Below are 22,787 nucleotides of genomic sequence, written 5' to 3' on the forward strand. Positions count from 1 at the left end.
GGTGGTCTTGGTCTGATACTTCAGTACCGTTTTCCAGATGGTAGTAGAGAGAGCAAGTTGTGTTTAGGGTGACTGGGGTCCCTGAGGATGGACCTGGCCTTCTTGAGGCATCTAACACAGTAGATATCCTGTGTGTTCAGTAGCGCAGCCGGTAGTGTTCTGAGCCAGTGTCACCACCCTCTGGAGGACCCTGAGCTCGTGGGCGGAGCAGTTACCACACCAGGCAGTGGTGCAGCCGGTTAGGATGCTCTCAGTGGTGCAGCTGTAGAAGCTGGTCAGGATGTGTGAAGGCAGGCTGAACTTCTTCAGTCTGGGGAGAAAGAACAGGCGCTGTCTTGTCTACGGGGTTGGTGTGGTGGGTCCAGATCAGGTCACTTGTGATGTTGACACCTAGGAATTTGAAAATCTGGACCACTGCGGACCCACTGATGTGAATGGGTGTTCAGAGTCAGTGTGGAGGATGTATTTGTGCCTAATGCTGAGCTGAAATCAACAACAACATTCTCACATACATTTCTCTCTTGTCCAGGTGGGAGAGGGCAGTGTGTAGACCAGGGGAGATGGCCTCCTCAGTTGATCTGTTAGTGTCAAAGGCAGCTCTGAAGTCCAGCAAGACAGGAGTGGGTGAAAGAGCCCATCAGCAGATCATTAGAACCCCAGACAAGAGCTGTTTCTGTACATCAGTCTAAAGGACTCGTCACAGCTTGTCTGCAGATCAGTGAGTCTGACTGAACAGCAGCAGCCTGTTGTAGAATCTGTGTCAAACAGGGTGAGATGGAGAATTACTGAACAGAGTGAAATACCAGCAGGATGATTGCACTGGACTGCACACTCTCCTAGAGTGCTGTTCTTCACTGGGGTGAAGAGATTATCTCTCCTTCTTCAATTAATGTCCTTCTACACTCTGCCCCTGTAACAGTACAGTACTGCAGCATGACTGTTGTTGCTTGAGGCCAGTATATAAACACAGACTTTTCAGATGAAACATGAGTCACTTTGAAAAAATAGATCTGACACAAGTGAAAATCATGAACATCAGGTAAAACTGTAGTTAGTTGATACTCAAGGTTAATTCCCAGATGTTCATTCTGTAAGATTCCTTCATAATGACTTTTAAGTTTTGTCTCTTGAGCAAACTGAACCCTTCTTATCTGTGGAGAGGTTGGTCTCCTCTCATGTGTCACCTCCCTGATGCTCCTGTCTCTCCTCCTGTTGCAGTGAGTGAAGTCGAACCCAGACTCCAGCCCCACCCCTCTGAGCTGAGACTGGTGCTGCTGGGCAGGACTGGTGCTGGGAAGAGCGCAGCAGGAAACGCCATCCTGGGCTCAGAGGAGTTTCCCTCTGAAACCAGCAGCTCCGCGGTCACTCAGGAGAGCCGGAAGAGGACAGGACAAGTGTCCGGGAGACGGGTGACTGTGGTGGACACTCCAGACTGGCTCCACGCTGGACTGTCTGAGGGGGACAGGAGACGGGATGTGGGGCTCTGTGTTAACCTGTCTGCCCCGGGACCCCACGCCTTCCTCCTGGTGACCCCGCTGGGCCGATCCTCAGGGGAGGAGAGGAGGACACTGGAGACAGTCCTGGAGATATTCGGGGAGAGGGCCCTGGGACACACCATGGTCCTGCTCACCCACGCTGATGATCTGACCAGCAGGACGCTGGAGGAGTCTGTGCACACAGGCAGCAGGGAGCTCCAGTGGCTGCTGGAGAAGTGTGGGAACAGGTATCACGCCCTCAACAACAAGGACAGGGGCAGCACTCAGGTCACAGAGCTGCTGGAGAAGATAGAGGAGCTGGTAGCAGGAAACAAGGGCAGCTACTACAGCACTGAGACGTACCAGGAGGCCGAGTCCCAGATCAGACAGAGGCAACTGCAGATCCTGAGGGAGAGGGAGGAGGAGAGACTGAGGGAGAAGCACCAGAAGGAGCTGCAGAACCACCTCCGCAGGATGGAGGAGGAGATCCAGACACGAGAGGAGAAGATCAGAGCGCTGGAGGAGAAGATAGCAGAGCTGGAGGAGAGGCTGAGGGAGGAGAGGGATGAGGGGAGGAGGAGAGAGCTGGAGGAGGAGCTGAGGAGAGAGAAAGAGGAGAGAGAGAGGCTGCAGAGAGAGATAGAAGAACTGAGAGAGGAGCAGGAGAGGGAGAGGAGAGAGAGAGAGGAGACGCACAGGAGGGAGATGGAGGGGCTCAGGCAGCACTATGAGGAAAAGGCCAGAGAGGAGGCAGAGAGACACAGAGAGACTCTCCAGCAGGTCAGTGTGTCGACAACACAGTTCACTCCAGCAGGACAGGAGCATAGGAGCTGCAGGAGGGAGATCGAGCAGCTGAGAGAGACAGTAGAGAGATACAGAGAGACAATAGAGAGACAAAACACAGTGATAGACAGCCTCACTGTGTGGCATCAGAGACACACAGGAGATACAGGAGAGTGATTGAGGACCACAAGCAGCACATCGAGAAGAAGGTCACAGAAGATGACTGAGACAAGAGCACACACAGCCCGCAGACACACAAGAGCACACACAGCCCGCAGACACACAAGAGCACACACAGTAGTCACAACGTAGTCTCACACACAACCTGAAGGCACTCAAGAATACACAACCCTCAGACACATAGAGAACACACACAGCCCACAGACACAATGAGCAGACACACACAGGCCACAGACACAACCCTCAGACACACACAGCCCACAGACAGGAGAGAGAAACAGACAGGAGATCGAGGAGCTGAGAGAGAGCTGAAGACACTGAGACAGGAGCAGGAGAGGGAGAGGAGGAGCTCAGGCAGTGTTATCCGAGTGACAGAGAGACACAGAGAGACACTTCCGCAGGTCAGTCACTGATCCACACAGTCTTTCCCAGCGGGAGAGGAAGACCAGATACTTCCTGGACACAGAGTGAGGACTCTACACTGAAACACTGATCTCTTCCTCGTAAGAGATCCGACTCACTGAAAACCAGCCCTTAGTGTCCCATGTGAAGAAAACTTTTAAATCATGTTCTATTTTGATCGTGTTTGTATTTTGCTATTCTTTGTGTATATATATAAATGTCATGAATACTTTTGGATATAATTCTGACATTGTATATGTGTGTGTTACAGTATGTGTATGTGTATATGTGTACTTTATTCTCCTGAGCCCATAATCAAAGAGCAGAACAGGCTCGTCCGGCAACTGGGACTTTATATCTCGCAACGGCGACTTACAATCTCGGAATCACGACTTTATTTCTGGTCATTGGGACTTTATATCTCGCAACGGCGACTTACAATCTCGGAATCACGACTTTATTTCTGGTCATTGGGACTTTATATCTCGCAACGGCGACTTACAATCTCGGAATCACGACTTTATTTCTGGTCATTGGGACTTTATATCTCGCAACGGCGACTTACAATCTCAGAATCACGACTTTATTTCTGGTCATTGGGACTTTATATCTCGCAACGGCGACTTACAATCTCAGAATCACGACTTTATTTCGGGTCATTGGGACTTTATATCTCGCAATTCCGAGTCAGAAAAGTCATAATTTCGAAATCTAAAGCGGCGAGAAACGGCGAGAAACCACGGCGCGTTTTTTTTTTCTTTCCACTCCCTGGCGGACACGGCTTCCACAGAGGAGGGAGAGAAATGGACTTTTATGTTTTTCTATCGACTTTATTCTCCTGAGCCGATCATCAAGGAGCAGAACTGGCGCCAAAACCCGCTCCCGGCTCGTCCTCCGGGTGCCGCTGCGGCGCCGGTTGCTAAGCGACGCTCCGAGCCCGAGCGCTCGAGCTCCTCTCGGGGCGGTTTTATTCCCAGCTGAGGAGCCGCTCCTGTCCTGGAAATCCCGGGAAGGACTGGGACTCCCCTCCTGTGGGCTGGGAGGCTCTTCCCGGGTGTTTCCGCAGACGAGGGGAGTCCTGGTGTCCTGGGAAAAGGCCCCCTGTGCTGCGGGCGTCTCCGAGAGAAACGGGCTGTTTGTGTGGGAAGATGCTCTTTCCTCAGGAGGGGAAGAGCCGAGCGGGAAGGAAAGTTCTGGAAGTGCGTCTCCTCTCCGGCTGCTCCGGTCCCAGTGACGGCGACACCGGGACAGGACAGGAGGGACGAGCGGGTCCTCTTTCCCACACGGGGGATTAGTGGGGTTTGTTAGGACACAGGACAGAGAGAGGGAAAAGGACACCAGTGGGAGAGACTCCTGAAGCTCTCAGGTCTGGTCTTGATCCGGGTTGGTCCCAGTCCCAGTTTACACTGGTTTACAATGTGGGACTTCTGCCCTGACATGACCCCACAGGTGTCTCCACAGGAGACAGGAGTCCTGTAACGAGTAACCCTACAACAGTATCCCAGTTAATTCTTTAGCCTTGGAAAGAGGTTCAGACACAGTGACCCTCTCCCTGATCCTGCTAGTGGATCTCAAGAGATCCAGGGATCCAGTCTCTGTCTGGGATCTTTGCCCATCAGTCAAACACACAAAATGACAAGTAATAAAAATAATAAAAAACTTTATTGTATAGAGTGCCTTTTAAGGTGGCTTCCCAAAGCGCTTTACAGAATGACAACAACAATAAAACAAAATTATACACAAGATAAAACACAATTACAATATACAGAGGAGACTTTGGAAGGTGGTACTAAGAAGAGCAGAGGGGTGAAGAATGGAACCAGTTCAGTAAAGGCTTTTCTGAAGAAGAGGGTTTGGAGTCTGGATCTGAAGGAGTTTAGAGAAGGTGACTCTCTGATATCCTTGGGGAGAGAGTTCCAGAGCTTGGGGGCAGAACAGGAGAAGGCCCTATCACCCCAAGAGTGTAGAGGGGCTTGGGGGACAGTAAGGAGAGCAGAATTAGCAGAGCTAAGGTTGTGAGGTGGAGAGTAGGGCGATAATAGTTCAGACAGGTACTGAGGTGCCAAACCACGCAGAGCATTATAGGTGAGCAGGAGGATTTTAAAGTCTACTCAGAATTTGACTGGCAGCCAGTGCAAGGACTCCAGGATAGGAGTGATGTGGTCACTTGCACCAGACCTGGTCAGGATTCTGGCTGCTGAGGTTTTGACATACTGCAGTTTGTTCAGAGTTGATATTGATACCCCTGCAAGTAGAGCATTACAGTAGTCAATTTGAGAGAATACAAATGTGTTGATCAGCTTTTCAGCCACAGTTAGTGATAGCATAGGGGGTAGTCTAGCGATATTTCTAAGGTGAAAAAAACATGTTTTGACGATATGCTGCACATGTGGGTCGAATGTTAAGCCAGAATCGAATTTAACTCCAAGTTTTTTTGATTAGACTAATAATTTAGACTTTAATAAAGAACTGGGGTGCTGTTTAAGGCAGCCCCAATACAGAAAGAACAGGAAAGAAAGCACACCCCAAAATTACAGGGGTGCTGTCTGGAGAAAAGTCCTGTGTCTGTGGGCCGTGTGTGCTCTTGTGTGTCTGTGGGCCGTGTGCGCTCTCGTGTGTCTGCGGGCTGTGTGTGCCCTTGTGTGTCTGCGGGCTGTGTGCGCTCTTGTCTCAATCATCTTCTGTGACCTTCTTCTCGATGTGCTGCTTGCGGTCCTCAATCACTCTCCTGTATCTCCTGTGTGTCTCTGATGCCACACAGTGAGTCTATCACTGTGTTTTGTCTCTCTATTGTCTCTCTGTATCTCTCTACTGTCTCTCTCAGCTCCTCGATCTCCCTCCTGCAGCTCCTGTGCTCCTGTCCCGCTGGAGTGAACGGTGTTGTCGACACACTGACCTGCTGGAGAGTCTCTCTGTGTCTCTCTGCCTCCTCTCTGATCTTCTCCTCTCGTGTCTGGATCTCCTCCTCCATCCTGCGGAGGTGGTTCTGCAGCTCCTTCTGGTGCTTCTCCCTCAGTCTCTCCTCCTCCCTCTGTTTGCTCTCCTCTCTGTCCTTCAGGATCTGCAGTTGCCTCTGTCTGATCTGGGACTCGGCCTCCTGGTACGTCTCAGTGCTGTAGTAGCTGCCCTTGTTTCCTGCTACCAGCTCCTCTATCTTCTCCAGCAGCTCTGTGACCTGAGTGCTGCCCCTGTCCTTGTTGTTGAGGGCGTGATACCTGTTCCCACATTTCTCCAGGAGCCACTGGAGCTCCCTGCTGCCTGTGTGCACAGACTCCTCCAGCGTCCTGCTGGTCAGCTCATCAGCGTGGGTGAGCAGGACCATGGTGTGTCCCAGGGCCCTCTCCCCGAATATCTCCAGGACTGTCTCCAGTGTTCTCCTCTCCTCCCCTGAGGATCGGCCCAGCGGGGTCACCAGGAGGAAGGCGTGGGGTCCCGGGGCAGACAGGTTAACACAGAGCCCCACATCCCGTCTCCTGTCCCCCTCAGACAGTCCGTCGTGGAGCCAGTCAGGAGTGTCCACCACAGTCACCCGTCTCCCGGACACTTGTCCTGTCCTCTTCCGGCTCTCCTGAGTGACCGCGGAGCTGCTGGCTTCAGAGGGAAACTCCTCTGAGCCCAGGATGGTGTTTCCTGCTGCGCTCTTCCCAGCACCAGTCCTGCCCAGCAGCACCAGTCTCAGCTCAGAGGGGCGGGCCTGGAGTCTGGGTTCGACTTCACTCACTGCAACAGGAGGAGAGACAGGAGCATCAGGGAGGTGACACATGAGAGGAGACCAACCTCTCCACATTAAAGAAGGGTTCAGTTTGCTCAAGAGACAAAACTTAAAAGTCATTATGAAGGAATCTTACAGAATAAACATCTGGGAATTAGTCTTGGGCATCATGATAACTACATAGTTTTACCTCATGTTCATGATGTTCACTACTGTCAGATATTGTTTCCCAAAGTGACTCAAGTTTCATATGAAGAATCTGTGTTCATTTACTGGCCTCAAGCAACAACAGTCATGCTGCAGTACTGTACTGTTACAGGGGCAGAGTGTAGAATGGGGCGGAGCGGTGGCTCTGTGGCTAAGGATCTGCGCCTGTGACTGGAAGGTTGCCGGTTCAAATCCCGCGGCCGGCAGAGGAATCCTACTCCGTTGGGCCCCTGAGCAAGGCCCTTAACCCTAACTGCTCCAGGGGCGCCGTACACTGGCAGACCCTGCGCTCTGACCCCAAGCTTCTCTCCCTGTCTCTGTGTCTGTGTCTCCATGATGCAAGAAATTGTATAGGGCTAATAAAGAAACATTATTAGAAGGACATTAATTGAAGAAGGAGAGATAATCTCTTCACTCCAGTGAAGAACAGCACTTTAGGAGAGTGCAGTCCAGTGCAATCATCCTGCTGGTATTTCACTCTGTTTGACACAGATTCTACAACAGGCATGGTGTCAGGACAGCAACCTCTCTCTGAACACCAGCAGAACTGATGGTGGACCACAGGAACAGACCAGGCACCCATTCACATCAGTGGGTCCGCAGTGGTCCAGATTGTCAAATTCCTAGGTGTCAACATCACAGACGATCTGATCTGGACCCACCACACCAACCCCGTAGACAAGACAACGCCTGTTCTTTCTCCCCAGACTGAAGAAGTTCAGCCTGCCTTCACACATCCTGACCAGCTTCTACAGCTGCACCACTGAGAGCATCCTAACCGGCTGCACCACTGCCTGGTGTGGTAACTGCTCCGCCCACGAGCTCAGGGTCCTCCAGAGGGTGGTGACACTGGCTCAGAACACTACCGGCTGCGCTACTGAACACAGAGGATATCTACAGTGTTAATGCCTCAAGAAGGCAAGGTCCATCCTCAGGGACCCCAGTCACCCTAAACACAACTTGCTCTCTCTACTACCATCTGGAAAACGGTACTGAAGTATCAGACCAAGACCACCAGGTGTCAGAACAGCTTCTTGCCCCAGGCAGTGAGACTGCTGAACAGCCAACCACAGCAGACACCTGCAGTTACCTCCTTGAACTGACAGGGGGCACTGGCACTCTCAGGACACCTAGGAAGAGCACTAAATACCTCCTACCCTGTACCCTACTACTACGCTGGGCAAACGTTCCGAGGTCAAATTCTTCCAGCACGGTTGTACCTTTAAAGCGGAGACGACAGCACCGAAATTTTTTGGCGCGCCTTCTCTTTAAAGCCCTGGCCAAATATGAAGACAGTACGTACAGTTATAATTCAAACGGAATTAAAAACTACACATCCCAGTAACTGCTTGTGATCATTGCGTTTAACCAACGAAACAGGGCGAAAAATCAGTCACAGGACTTTGGGGCAGAGTTTCGAAAGCTTAACCTATCAGCAACAAAGCGAAATTTACACGATAGGCTACCTCAAACTGTCAGTTACACGACTGTGTATGTCGCTTAAGCCACTCCTATTTGGCATTTTAGTTATGGAGGCGAGAAGACGCCCCCCCCCCCCCTCTCTGGGTGCCTGATTTGCCGCCATCTTTAACCGCTTCGTGTCCAAATCGCAGTAGCTACGCGTACGAAATTTGTGGTAAGAGGGAGCAAAACATCAGTATTTACTGCTATTAATTAGTGTACGATTTATAGTTGAAATCTGAGCCTAAATATAAAGTTAAAATCTCGACAAAGCAATGTAGGAAATACAGAGAAAATAAATCCTTTCTGACATCTAAAATCAGTTTCGATCAAGGTCTCTAAAACGAACAAGAAAAAGAGGATTTTCGGAGGGCAATTACGCTGTATTTATATAGAATAAGTGATTTATGAGCAATCTAATTTCTTGTTCGTTTAAAACAGTGAAATGTCAGATGCAAAAGATCGCACCAGAAACAGCACTCTCTCTGCCTGTCATAGACGTTCAGGAAAGGCTGAATGAAGTCATGGTGATCAATAATAACAGTTGTAGGACAAGAAACAAAAGATAGTGAAAACTTAAGATTTTTAAGGCTAAAACTCAAATTCATTCTACAAATTAAGGCAAATGAAAATTCAGGACGTTAAAGTGCTAGAGGTGTAAAAAAATACAAAAATGCACATGAGCAAAAAGTTTTAGAAATGGAGCTTACAGAATAAAAGCCATGCCTATAGTGCAGAAGAGGGATGCAGGAACACTTGCTTAGATATACAAAAAAATCACAAAAAGGTGTATGTTACAAAAGAACATGTAAACATGTACATCAATTTCCCTTCGCGATCAATAGTCTTATCTATAAACATGAAACAGAGTGAGGAATCAGAAATTAGCATGCATAAAAAACAGCAATTCTGTCAGTGAGCCCTAAATGAATGAATAGCAACTATGGTTTCATGGAGGGCTTCTCAGATAGTTGGGCATTTAGGTAAACTGCCAGGTGAAAGGACCTGTAAACATATTTTGTTAAAGCAAGTCAGTTTTTTCCGCAACACATAAAAGACATTTTTCCAAGAAAGTTTAGCCTTTGTCACTAATGAAACCACTAAATAAAGACATAAATATAGAAATCATAAGATTTTTTTTATTTAATGTTGGTAGCAGGATGAACTGTCAGGTTGAGCTAAGTGTATATTTTGTCGCAGAGTTGCTATAAGATGTTAACAGTGAAAAGGGTATTTAGAAATGAGTTATTTCAAGATGGAAATTTTCAGAATAATTGCAAATCTAGCAGGATAGAGAAAGCACAGAAAACTGGCAGTTAGATTGATCAGATTAGTATGAAAAGTCATTTAGCAAAGGGAATGAGAAGAGTGACAAACTAGTATACTTTAGATCTTTTTTTCTGAACCAGGGAAAATCTGATCATGTTTCCCTATAACAATAATAAAAAAACTTTATTTTATATATTACCATTAAAGGTGGCATCTCAAAGCAATGCAGTAGATGTAAAAACAGATAAAAGGACCACAGATTACAAAGTAAATACATATAAGAAAGACAAGCAGTTAGAGGTGCTACCAAAATTAGAAAATGAAGCAGTTACAGACACTAAGTCTTCTGAAAAGAAAGGTTCTGAGGTTAGATTTAAATGCACTCAGGGTACGTGACTGATATCACTGGGAATACAAATTGAGAGCTCTGGGGTGCAGCTAGAGAAGACCCTGTCACCCACAGAATGTAGATGTTCTTGAGGACAGCTAGAAGACCAGAGTCAGAGGGACAAAGGTGGGGGAGTAGACAGATAATAAGCCATATACTGTAGGTACAGAATGAGGATGAGGAATTTGAAGTTGACTCGAAACCTGATAGGTAACCAGTGCAAGGACTTGAAAACAGGTGTAATGCATCCCTGATAGGATTCTCGCTGTCATATTCTGAACATATTGAAGATTGCTCAGTGTGGATTTAATTTCCCCAGTGAACAGGATGTGCATTTATTAATTCTAGGGAAAAAAAGCTTTTCTTGATTTCTCTAGTTCTTAGTTTCTCTAGTTCCCTTTAAAATAAACTATTATCCTACAATGCAGAGTATTAAATGGCCAGTATTTACACATGATATTTGTGATTTAAAGAAATTAACACAAGCAGCTTTTGGGGATTTAAGTGTTGGCTGAGTTATTGCAGGATAAAAGACTAGAGATGTTGGTAAGAAGAAGATAATTTTGGGAAAGCTGAGGAATACACTGATAACAAGAACACTTCCTAATGGGGTTAGGCATACTTTTGATGAAGATGATGAAGTTAACAGACTGTATGTTTACATAGATACTGAAATGAGGATTGTATTTTAGATTTTGTGCAGTTACTAGTATTGAACTGTGTGTTGGATGCACATGAATTGAAGGAATGGGCAAACATAGCTGATGCGGATCCACAGAGCCAGCATATTAAGATGTTTATAATTAGAGGTAATTTGTTTAAATAACTAGGTATGGATACTGATGTGCAAGAGAGGTGAAAAGGCCAGCACTATAAAATATTTTATTCTCAGTGAGATGCTGCCATTTCATAGTGGGTTTCTAACACTGTGTATAGTTCCATCTATTTCTAATCTCTTTATCCAGTACAGAGGATTTGGAGCCTATCCCAGTTAACAACGGACACAAGGCAGAATACACCCTGGACATAGCGCCAGTCCATCACAGGACAGACAGACACAAACACACACACACCAGGGCCAGTTTTCCCATAAACCAATTAACTTACCAGTATGTTTTGGAGTGCGAGAGGGAGTCATATCACACAAATGGAGAAAAACCATGTAACCCAGAGAGAACATGCAAACCCCACACACGCAGGATGGCAGGAATTGAACCTAGGACCCCAGTGCTCCAAGATAGCAATGCTAACCACTTTGCCACCATTATAAATGGATGGATATCTTAGTTATCTTTCTAGTTCACAGGTTTGCATGCATAATTTAATTTTGAAAGGCGCTGAGACATCAGGTACTACTGTTGTATTTATGAAAAAGAAACAAAACAAAAAGCATACTAACAACTGTGCCATCCTACTCTTTAGTTAATACAATTTATTATTTATAAACAGTTAACATTGTTAGCAAAATATTTTGAATTATATTTAACCCTATTTCTTCTTTAGTTTTGTATTTAACTTATTATATGATAGTCAGATTTAATGTATATTTGAACAATGAAAATATATTTTTACAAGATGCGGGGGAAAGTGCAACAACTTATTACAGTGCTAAATTTAATATTGATTGCTAATAGTTTATGCTAACACCTAACTTTCTTAATTAGGTGTAATTAAAACAGTGAACTAAGTGTAACATACCATTCAGAAATACAATCGAGAATAGTTTTGTGGTGTTTGTATGGATGAAACGTTTCTAAAATGTATAACCTAACAAAATTAAAGACGATTACATTCTGTAATCTTTCCACTTGTAATGTCATTAGACAGAACAAGAAGTTTCTGCTTTGTCTAAGGATGGTATCAAAAAGTAGTCTAAGTGGTGAGAAAGCTGTGCTTAATGATAATTAAGTGACTTAAAAGTAAAAAGAGATGGTTCATATTGCTTGATTAATTTTAAAAACTAAGTTATAAATGCAGACGCGAACGCTGCCATAAGCGCTCCAGGCAGCAGATCGTTCGTTCTGTGCTGCTGAGCTCCGCGCCTCCTCCCTCTCTCGGTGCCGCGCCCCTCTCTGACGGAGCGCAGTGGGCGGTACGCTATTTTCAGAGCCTCTGATTGGGAAAAAAAGACCTGCTGATGAGTTTCACACAACAGGAAGAGAAAAGAATGGGATTTTTTCTCTTCGAAACGTGTGTTGTCTTTATGAAATTCGTGTATTTTAAACGTTTAATTAAGAAGTAAAAACCTTACAGCGTACACAGAGATTCTGAGCTGATCACGAGGAAGAAAAATCACCCATTTTTCGCGCATAAAAAGTGGTTTTTAACTCTCGAAACCCATTTTTATAGGTTTTAAAGTCGTGCAATGTCTAAGTTGAGCAGGAACACATCATTATATCTCATTTTTTATTTCTTTTTAAAAAATTTTAAAAATCGTTTACCCAGCCTACTACGCTGGGCAAACGTTCCGAGGTCAAATTCTTCCAGCACGGTTGTACCTTTAAAGCGGAGACGACGGCACCAAAATTTTTTGGCGCGCCTTCTCTTTAAAGCCCTGGCCAAATATGAAGACAGTACGTACAGTTATAATTCAAACGGAATTAAAAACTACACATCCCAGTTACCATGGGGGTGCTTGTGATCATTGCGTTTAACCAACGAAACAGGGCGAAAAATCAGTCACATGACTTTGGGGCAGAGTTTCGAAAGCTTAACCTATCAGCAACAAAGCGAAATTTACACGATAGGCTACCTCAAACTGTCAGTTACACGACTGTGTTTGTCGCTTAAGCCACTCCTATTTGGCATTTTAGTTATGGAGGCGAGAAGACGCCCCCCCCCCCTCTCTGGGTGTCTGATTTGCCGCTATGTTTAACCGTCCTTGTCCGAATCGCAGTAGCTACGTGTACGAAATAAAGTTCATCCCAGCTACAAAACATATATATTTTTGTGGTAAGAGGGCGCAAAACATCAGTATTTACTGCTATTAATTACTGTACGATTTATAGTTGAAATCTGAGCCTAGATATAAAGTTAGATATAAAGTTAAAGTCTCGACAAAGCAATGTAGGAAATACAGAGAAAATAAATCCTTTCTGACATCTAAAATCAGTTTCGATCAAGGTCTCTAAAACGAACAAGAAAAAGAGGATTTTCGGAGGGCAATTACGCTGTGTTTATATAGGATAAGTGATCTACAGATGCAGCCATTCAAAATGGGTGAGGTATTTCGCGGCATACCCCGGTGGGCGTGTCGCGGTATCACGCAGTTCACGTGTGTCACGTGGCTAACTATCCGGCGTCACCTTGTAAAACCGCCAGGGGGAGCTTAACCTCTCATGTACAGCATTTGAGCCTTTAATTTTGAACTGTGTATTACAGCATGTTAATCATCAGTCATTCAAATGTTGGTATATTTTATGAAAGCAAGATTGCTCAGTTGGACAAAAGTACACAACCTACCTTTATCAGAAATATTTATGCATCAAAGCCTTTACTGAAGATATTACTAATAGTATTAATAATGGATGACTTTGGACAAGCTGTATACTCAAAGTATAATTTCTTTAGCACATTTGTACAAGCACTTGGAATCTGTCCAAGCCATACTTTGTCAGGCATTTTGTTTTACTTCAACGGGCATAAAAACTTCCTTGCTTTTAACAGGGCGTTTCATAATTTCTAACTACGAAAATGATTTAAAATGCGACACCTATCATTCAACTAGAGCTTAAAATATCACAAGGATCCTCAAGAGCACAGCAAAGAGTGTATTAAAAGACACTTGTATTTATCAACGCTTTCTTTTCCGTATACCAGATTTTATGGAACCACTTCAGAGGGGTGTCAGCCAGTCAGATTCCAGGAATCGGCACTTTAAAGGAAAAATACACACCGGTATTCCATTTCTCCCTAACGATTTTAAGCATCGAAGTATTTAACTAGCATGTGAAATAGCGTGTGAAAAAGTGGTAGTTTTAAGCTTTTCTGCTAATATAATATGGAATCGCGTATCTAAAGAATTCGTGTGCTGCGACAGGGCTGTGTAGGGCTGTTTCGCCTGCCTGTTCATGTGAGCTGTCTTGTAGCCTACTGGTCTAGGTGCGTGACTACCAACTGGCAGGTTGTGTGTTCGAATCCAGCTGGTGCTGGACTTTTCATTTTTATTTGTTTATTTTTTAATCGCGTAACATAAACATATTACCGTATGCAAACCGTACTGTATACAGTATGTATATGTATATTTAATGTCTTAACTGTGCCCGTTTAAGTATTGAATATTCATATCTAATTTTACCACTGAAGGGAAATCTTAGTAGCTGAGCATAAAAAGAATAGGAACATACTGCAACGCGTGTGAAGGCCATAAACGATATTAATTTTGGAACATAAACATACAGTATATGGCTGGTCTCGGTACTTTAAAGAAAACATACACGAAACATGGTTTCATTATGACCAGAATCGGTCTTGAGATATTTTTAACTTGATTTACAGTATTTGAGAGGTATGTCTTAACACCGATACTACAGTACGTAAATACTGCTCACGTATATGTTTCTAGGTTTATATTATGCATTTCATACGGTCAAATTACTTTTGAGCAACTAATAAGAAGCGGGAAACGGTATGCGCAGGGCGTTTTAGTTTCGTTTTACTGGGACTCTGCTTTAACAATGTCGCCGTGGATTGATTAGAGATATCAAGTACATACAACTCATTTTTTAAATGTTGTAGTTCATCTTGTAAAAATGTTACGAGTACATCATCTATCAGCAATTACACAGGTTCTGTTTCCATATTGCGGATTTTGGTTACGTAATATTATTTTCTAAATTTCACGTTGTGAATATATGATTTGGGCAAACAGAGCCGCAAAGAAGTACATTATTGGTTGATGTTTTTTTTTTGCAGTTTTATCTAGAACAAGCGATGCTTAAACCTTTGTCTGATTCTTGTGAAACTATCCACACGACAGTTACAGTACCTAGGAGTTGACTTCAGTGATGTCACTGATGGGATGTTTCTAAAAATCCATCCTCTGTAAAACGTCTTCTCTAGTTGTCCTGCATATGTATTCGCTAATGAAGCTGTGTGTTCTGAGCCTGGATCTCTACATTTCTGTATGAACCAGCTTAGAGGGCTAAAGACAGCTTGTGTTTAAATTGAGTGTAAGGTAATTTATGCTTCTAAAGTCATGGTCAGCATTTATTATTGTACTGTGCTGTAAACTTGTTCTGTGCCTAGTCACATTATTTTATAGCGTTTTTATAGCGTTGTCAAATCTGGTGGCGCTGTGTGTTAGTTTCCTGACTCCCATGTCACATGGTCTGTGATTGAAACCTGTGAAACCGGTTTAATTCGTCACAGCCAGCACTCCGGCAGAGAGGGGGTTGTACTTGTAAAGTAGAAGCAGGCGAGATTTCCAGCGAAAGACACCTCCCCCTAATAATACACCCTCATACGATTCAAATTGTATTACAGCATTGTAATTACACATTGTAATTGTATTACACATTGTACACATGCTTAAAAGAGAAGAGAGAAAACGCAAGCCTTCTTCAGGTGTGAGGGTCTTCTGCTCAGAATGAAACGCTAAAATGTAATGTAGGCTCTGAATGGGTTCAATTATGATTTGGGCTTGATTAAGGTCGCTGCCTTTCATCTAAAACCCTACTTGAATCCTTCTAAACTAAAAACCAGTGTTAGTGAGTTCTAAATAAAGAGGTATCCAGGTAACAGTGAAACGGGCGGACAGTCTGGGGAGATCGCCCGTTTTCCATGTAAATAGTTCCCTGGTTCCGCACCCCTTGGTGTTTCTCTCGCTCTCTCTCGGGTCACCTGATCATTAGCTCGAAAGATTTGAGTGCTTTGTGTATATTCTAATGGTAGTGGGGGCAGGGTGTGTGGGAACAGGTTTGGTTGAAATTGCATTGGAGATATATGTTCTTCACACCTGAAACATTTTCTCTGAAAGCATTTTCTTCGCAGTTTAACCGATCTTGTTACAGCATGTTACAGTTTACTATTATTAACCATATTAATTTTAAGTGCTTAATGTAAAATTTTGTAAAAATATATTTTCATTGTTCAAATATACATTAAGTCTGACTATCATATAATAAGTTAAATACAAAACTGAAGAAAAAATAGGGTTAAATATAATTCAAAATATTTTGCTAACAATGTTAACTGTTTATGAATAATAAAATGTATTAACTAAGGAGTAGGATGGCACAGTTGTTAGTATGTTTTTTGTTTTGTTTCTTTTTCATAAATACAACAGTAGTACCTGATGTCTCAGTGGCTTTCAAAATTAAATTATGCATGCAAACCTGTGAACTAGAAAGATAACTAAGATATCCATCCATTTATAATGGTGGCAAAGTGGTTAGCATTGCTATCTTGCAGCACTGGGGTCCTAGGTTCAATTCCTGCCATCCTGTGTGTGTGGGGTTTACATGTTCTCTCTGGGTTACATGGTTTTTCTCCATATGTGTGATATGACTCCCTCTCGCACTCCAAAACATACTGGTAAGTTAATTGGTTTATGGGAAAACTAGCCCTGGTGTGTGTGTGTTTGTGTCTGTCTGTCCTGTGATGGACTGGCGCTATGTCCCGGGTGTATTCTGCCTTGTGTCCGTTGCTTACTGGGATAGGCTCCAAATCCTCTGTACTGGATAAAGAGATTAGAAATGGAAGTAAAGGCACTGTGTGGATGGAACTATACACAGTGTTAGAAACCCACTATGAAATGGCAGCATCTCACTGAGAATAAAATATTTTATAGTGCTGGCTTAAGGAAACAGCCTTTCCACCTCTCTTGCACATCAGTATCCATACCTAGTTATTTAAACAAATTGCCTCTAATTATAAACATCTTAATATGCTGGCTCTGTGGATCCGCATCAGCTATGTTTGCCCATTCCTTCAATTCATGTGCATCCAACACACAGTTCAATGCCAGCAACTACACATAATCTAAAATACAATCCTTATTTCAGTATCTATGTAAACATATAGTCTGTTAACTTCATCATCTTCATCAAAAGTATGCCTAACCCCATTAGGAAGTGTTCTTGTTATAAGTGTATTCCTCAGCTTTCCCCAAATTATCTTCCTCTTGCCAACATCTCTAGTCTTTTATCCTGCAATAACTCAGCCAACACTTAAATCTCCAAAAGCTGCTTGTGTTAATTTCTTTAAATCACAAATATCATGTGTAAATACTGGCCATGTAATACTCTGCATTGTGGAATAATAGTTTATTTTAAAGGGAACTAGAGAAACTAAGAACTAGAGAAATCAAGAAAGGCTTTTTTTCTAGAATTAATAAATGCACATCCTGTTCACTGGGGAAATTAAATCCACACTGAGCAATCTTCAATATGTTCAGAATATGACAGCAAGAATCCTATCAGGGATGCATTACACCTGTTTTCAAGTCCTTGCACTCGTTACCTATCAGATTTCGAGTCAACTTCAAAATCCTTATCCTCCTTATATACTGTCCTACAACTGTTATTATTGATCACCGAATTATTGTACTTGACATGACTTCATTCAGCCTTTCCTGAACGTCTATGACAGGCAGAGAGAGTGCTGTTTCTGGTGCGATCTTTTGCAGCTGACATTTCACTGTTTTAAACGAACAAGAAATTAGATTGCTCATACAGTAAATCACTTATTCTATATAAACACAGCGTAATTGCCCTCCGAAAATCCTCTTTTTCTTGTTCGTTTTAGAGACCTTGATCGAAACTGATTTTAGATGTCAGAAAGGATTTATTTTCTCTGTATTTCCTACATTGCTTTGTCGAGATTTTAACTTTATATCTAACTTTATATCTAGGCTCAGATTTCAACTATAAATCGTACAGTAATTAATAGCAGTAAATACTGATGTTTTGCGCCCTCCTACCACAAAAATATATGTTTAAAAAAATGTCATGTTCCCATAAAAAAGTCATGCCTTGGAGTATAGACCCCCAAAGGAATGCCATAGACTCAAACTGCAAAATAAACACATACAGAAAGAAAGTATTTGTATTGTAATTGCAAATCCTGGTACTGTATGAGTGATTGGTATGACTTTCCTCATTACAAATCTCTTATTAGAATTTAAATTTCTCTGTAACTCCAGGTCAGAACAGAGAAAATGTAACTGCCTTAAGGAGTTTACGATTATGAAAAATAGAAGGATAAGCATGATACGTATGTCTTCTGTCATTTTCTAAGTCATGTTACTGAGCACCAAATCTTATTGAGAATATGAATCCATTTAAGGTTTATACCATTAAAGTAACGGTTTATTCCATGCTGAAAATGTTTGTACCAGACTTTTTTGAGGCCTGTTTAATTGTGTCTGAAGTCTGATGTTGTAAATTTTATTGTTAAAAAGATCCATGAAAATGTCACTACTAAAGTTAGCTGGTACTGTTGGTATTGTAAGTGGCAAGTAGAGCTCATATTTTAGATTTTGTGTAGTTGCTAGCGTTGAACTGTGTGTTGGATGCACATGAATTGAAGGAATGGGCAAACATAGCTGATGCGGATCCACAGAGCCAGCATATTAAGATGTTTATAATTAGAGGCAATTTGTTTAAATAACTAGGTATGGATACTGATGTGCAAGAGAGGTGGAAAGGCTGTTTCCTTAAGCCAGCACTATAAAATGTTTTATTCTCAGTGAGATGCTGCCATTTCATAGTGGGTTTCTAACACTGTGTATAGTTCCATCCACACAGTGCCTTTACTTCCATCCATTTCTAATCTCTTTATCCAGTACAGAGGATTTGGAGCCTATCCCAGTAAGCAACGGACACAAGGCAGAATACACCCTGGACATAGCGCCAGTCCATCACAGGACAGACAGACACAAACACACACACACCAGGGCCAGTTTAAATCTAACCTCAGAACCTTTCTTTTCAGAAGACTTAGTGTCTGTATCTGCTTCATTTTCTAATTTTGGTAGCACCTCTAACTGCTTGTCTTTCTTATATGCATTTACTTTGTAATCTGTGGTCCTTTTATCTGTTTTTACATCTACTGTATTGCTTTGAGATGCCACCTTTAATGGTGATATATCAAATAAAGTTTTTTATTATTGTTATAGGGAAACATGATCAGATTTTCCCTGGTTCAGAAAAAAAGATCTAAAGTATACTAGTTTGTCACTCTTCTCATTCCCTTTGCTAAATGACTTTTCATACTAATCTGATCAATCTAACTGCCAGTTTTCTGTGCTTTCTCTATCCTGCTAGATTTGCAATTATTCTGAAAATTTTCATCTTGAAATAACTCATTTCTAAATACCTTTTTCACTGTTAACATCTTGCAGCAACTCTGCGACAAAATATACACTCTGACAGTTCATCCTGCTACCAACATTAAATAAAACAAATCTTAAGATTTCTATATTTATGTCTTTATTTAGTGGTTTCATTAGTGACAAAGGCTAAACTTTCTTGGAAAAATGTCTTTTAAGTGTTGCGGAAAAAACTGACTTGCTTTAACAAAATATGTTTACAAATCCTTTCACCTGGCATTTTCGTAGTTAGAAATTATGGAACGCTCTGTAAAAAGCAAGGGAGTTTTTATGTCCGTTGCAGTTCTTTTGCAACATGAATATAATTATATCGTTATTAATTTCTTGAGATACGCGATTCCATATTATATTCCCTTTTAATCAAATTCTAAAAGTATGCTTGTTGACTCCGGTATCGCGTTAGTTAAAGACTTCAATGCTTAAAATGTTTAGGGAGAAATGGAATACTGGTGTGTATTTTTTTCTTTAAAGTACCGAGACCAGCTATATACTGTATGTTTATGTTCCAAAATTAAACTTGTCTGTACCGCTCACTTTGAATGGCTGCATCTGTACACAACCCTCAGACACACAGCCTGTAGACACAATGAGCAGACACACACAGCCCGCAGACACACAAGAGCACACACAGTAGGAACAACGTAGTCTCACACACAACCTGAAGGCGCTCAAGAATACACAACCCTCAGACACACACAGCCCACAGACACAACCTTCAGACACACACAGCCCACAGACACAATGAGCAGACACACACAGCCCACAGACAGGAGAGAGAAACAGACAGGAGATCGAGGAGCTGAGAGAGAGCTGAAGACACTGAGACAGGAGCAGGAGAGGGAGAGGAGGAACTCAGGCAGTTTTATCGGAGTGACAGAGAGACACAGAGACACTGCCGCAGGTCAGTCACTGATCCACACAGTCTTTCCCAGCGGGAGAGGAAGACTGGATACTTCCTGGACACAGAGTGAGGACTCTCCACTGAAACACTGATCTCTTCCTCGTAAGAGATCCGACTCACTGAAAACCAGCCCTTAGTGCCCCATGTGAAGAAAACTAATTTTAAATAATGTTCTATTTTGATCATGTTTGTATTTTGGTATTCTTTGTGTATATATATATAAATGTCATGAATACTTTTGGATATAATTCTGACATTGTATATGTGTGTGTAACAGAATATATGTATGTAGCGGCAATGCTTGTTAATAAGACAGAATTAAGTGTTCTGAGCTTTCCCAAATGAGGCCTCATCTCTCTGTTCATCTCTGTGGTGCAGCCACAGAGGAGCTATTCATGCAGGCTGATTTAAAGATGTTTTCTTTTGATAAGGGACAGCTCCCAAAGGGGGATGCACTTAGCTAAGCCTGGCTATCATGATCAGTGGTCATCCATTGGCGCCTATCTGTCTAGGGAGTGCCAGATGGACATCTGGACCGCATTCCTAGGTGTCAGGAGTAAGTGACTCATATCTCACCTTGATCAACCAATCAGGGACTGGTAGGGCCGAGTAACCCACGTGGGACTCTGATGCCAATGGAACTTTCAGCCAATGAATGAGCTGAAGTTCCTCCAGGTAAAAACAGGCAACACAGAGAGCCTGAGAGATTCAGATTCAGATTCAGATTCAGATTCAACAATTCTAAAGGGAATTCAAAGGAGAATTCCAGGGCAGGACGGTCCAGGAGCAGAAGGCTCCCAAGGGCAGGACATCCTCGCAGCGCGCCTCCTGACCATCCTGAGACTCAGCCCGGACAACCACGGAACGGCCAGTGTGTCCAAGTGCCAGAACTTTCCTTTGTTCTAAGAGTCTAGAGTGGAGGTTGCCAGAGAGTAACCAGCAGCAGGCCTCGTGAACAGGTCGGAACTGTGGACAGCTGAATCACTATTCAGAACTAGCTCTTCATTAGGAACGAACCGGTCCTCTTCCTGACTTGCTGGGACCCACAGTCATCTTTTCTCCTGTGCACAAACTTTGCTAGTTAAAGCCAACACTAACTAGCCGGTCAGTGAGCATCAGCAGCGCACCGTCGCAAGCCGCACAGCACAGCCTGGCACCGAGCCAGAGAGTGCGGATTGGACAGCAACAGCCTGCGACTGTTTCTTTGTGCCCGCAGGAGATCTGAATCCCCAGAGATTGGATGAGTATTCAACTTCAATGCATTACAGCTCAGGAATTCAATTGTTATCCCAACCAGTTGATATCAATTTAATTCCTAAGAGTTATGTACTTGTTTTGAGTATCTAATGTAGAAGTTATAACCAAGTTCATTTATGAAACGGTCTTAATGAATGATATACTGAACGTATGTCCTCTTGATATATGTAACACTTCGTAACTGATTGAATATATATCTTTTGTATTCTGATAACCCTCTCGATAAGATCTGTTAGTTTAAGGCATATTCTATGTATTAATAAATGTATCCTCGTGTATTAGTACCTGTGTGAGTGCGTTGTTTGAGTTATATCGCATGGTTGGATTCTAAGGCCATCAAAAGAATCATTTTGTGATTTACTGCTACAATTAATAATTGTCCCAGTAAATGCCCAAACCCTACAGAACTGGTGCCTTCAGAGAGCCACTATGATTACATATTTGGCGTCCCTGAAACGGCTATGAATCACTACAGTATAAAGACAGGAGAAAGATCTTTATACACAAATACTGTTTGATACACAGTGAAACATCTCAATAGTTTCTTCCAATTACTGTATATATACATTAAATCTCAACATTTCAATGCAGCACATAAAGTAACACTATTGTACTGTCCCTTTTCTTGGTAATGTTCATCTCCCAACAGAGGATGATAAAGCTGGAATTCAGTTGACTAAAGTTAATAGAAAAACCTTCATCTGTAAACGTTCAAGGCACTTGGCAACTCAACAATCACATGTCATTACACAATAATGCTGGCAAAAGGAGCCTTCTTCAAGAGAAGTATTGAGATAAGATACCATCTCCACCATGTTGGAGTCTCCACAGGAACAGGAAGTGGGATGAGGGAAGAAGGAGGGGCTTCAGATGGGAGGCTGCTGTGATTGGATACAAGCTGGGATGGAGCAAAGCTGCTGTTATTGTTCTGTTTAAACATAATTCATTTCATTTAGGTTAAATACATCCGTAAGATATACATTCATATGATTAGAGAATGTTTTAAGTGAGCAACACCTTCTCTCAATCATCTTCTGTGGCCTTTCTCTCGTGCTGTATCTCTTGTATGTCTCTTCTGCTTCGGGGGACTGAAATACCAAACTACTTTACTGTATCTGTCTACAACTGAATTGAGTCTCTCTATTCTCTCTCTGTATCTCTCTACTGTCTCTCTCAGCTCCTCGATCTCCCTCCTGCAGCTCCTGTGCTCCTGTCCTGCTGGAGTGAACTGTGTTGTCGACACACTGACCTGCTGGAGAGTCTCTCCGTGTCTCTCTGCCTCCTCTCTGGCCTTTTCCTCATAGTGCTGCCTGAGCTCCTCCATCTCCCTCCTGTGTGTCTCCTCTCTCTCCTCTCCCTCTCCTGCTCCTCTCTCACTCCCTCCATCTCTCTCTGCAGCCTCTCTCTCCCCTCTCTCTCTC

At 43.1% G+C, this 22,787-nt stretch overlaps 2 protein-coding genes across 2 annotated transcripts in view; one reads left to right on the top strand and one right to left on the bottom strand.

Moving 5' to 3' along the window:
- LOC138243449 (trichohyalin-like) overlaps positions 1 to 2,804 on the top strand; it is a 140,977-nt gene extending 138,173 nt beyond the window's left edge. The window contains exon 3 of the mRNA XM_069199071.1: positions 1,219 to 2,804. Coding sequence (XP_069055172.1) covers positions 1,219 to 2,435 — 1,217 coding nt within the window. The 3' untranslated portion in view covers positions 2,436 to 2,804. The remainder of the gene's footprint in view (positions 1 to 1,218) is intronic.
- Positions 2,805 to 5,556: 2,752 nt separating this feature from the next.
- Positions 5,557 to 22,690, bottom strand: LOC138242584 (GTPase IMAP family member 7-like). The gene is made up of 2 exons (XM_069198122.1): positions 22,477 to 22,690; positions 5,557 to 6,560 (listed from the first exon to the last, which is right to left on the bottom strand). The coding sequence occupies exons 1-2, from the start codon at positions 22,688 to 22,690 to the stop codon at positions 5,557 to 5,559; spliced, it is 1,218 nt and encodes a 405-aa protein (XP_069054223.1).
- Positions 22,691 to 22,787: the final 97 nt, after the last annotated feature.

This window comes from Lepisosteus oculatus, chromosome 14 (genome assembly GCF_040954835.1).
Source record: "Lepisosteus oculatus isolate fLepOcu1 chromosome 14, fLepOcu1.hap2, whole genome shotgun sequence".
NCBI lineage: Eukaryota > Metazoa > Chordata > Actinopteri > Semionotiformes > Lepisosteidae > Lepisosteus > Lepisosteus oculatus.

What these genes read in the sequence shown, in the direction of transcription:
- LOC138242584 (XM_069198122.1), bottom strand. Translation starts at nt 22,690, where the DNA reads ATGGAGGAGCTCAGGCAGCACTATGAGGAAAAGGCCAGAGAGGAGGCA. An exon ending in TTCAGTTGTAGACAGATACA is followed by an intron (nt 6,561 to 22,476) that starts GTAAAGTAGTTT and finishes CTCCTGTTGCAG; the next exon opens with TGAGTGAAGTCGAACCCAGA.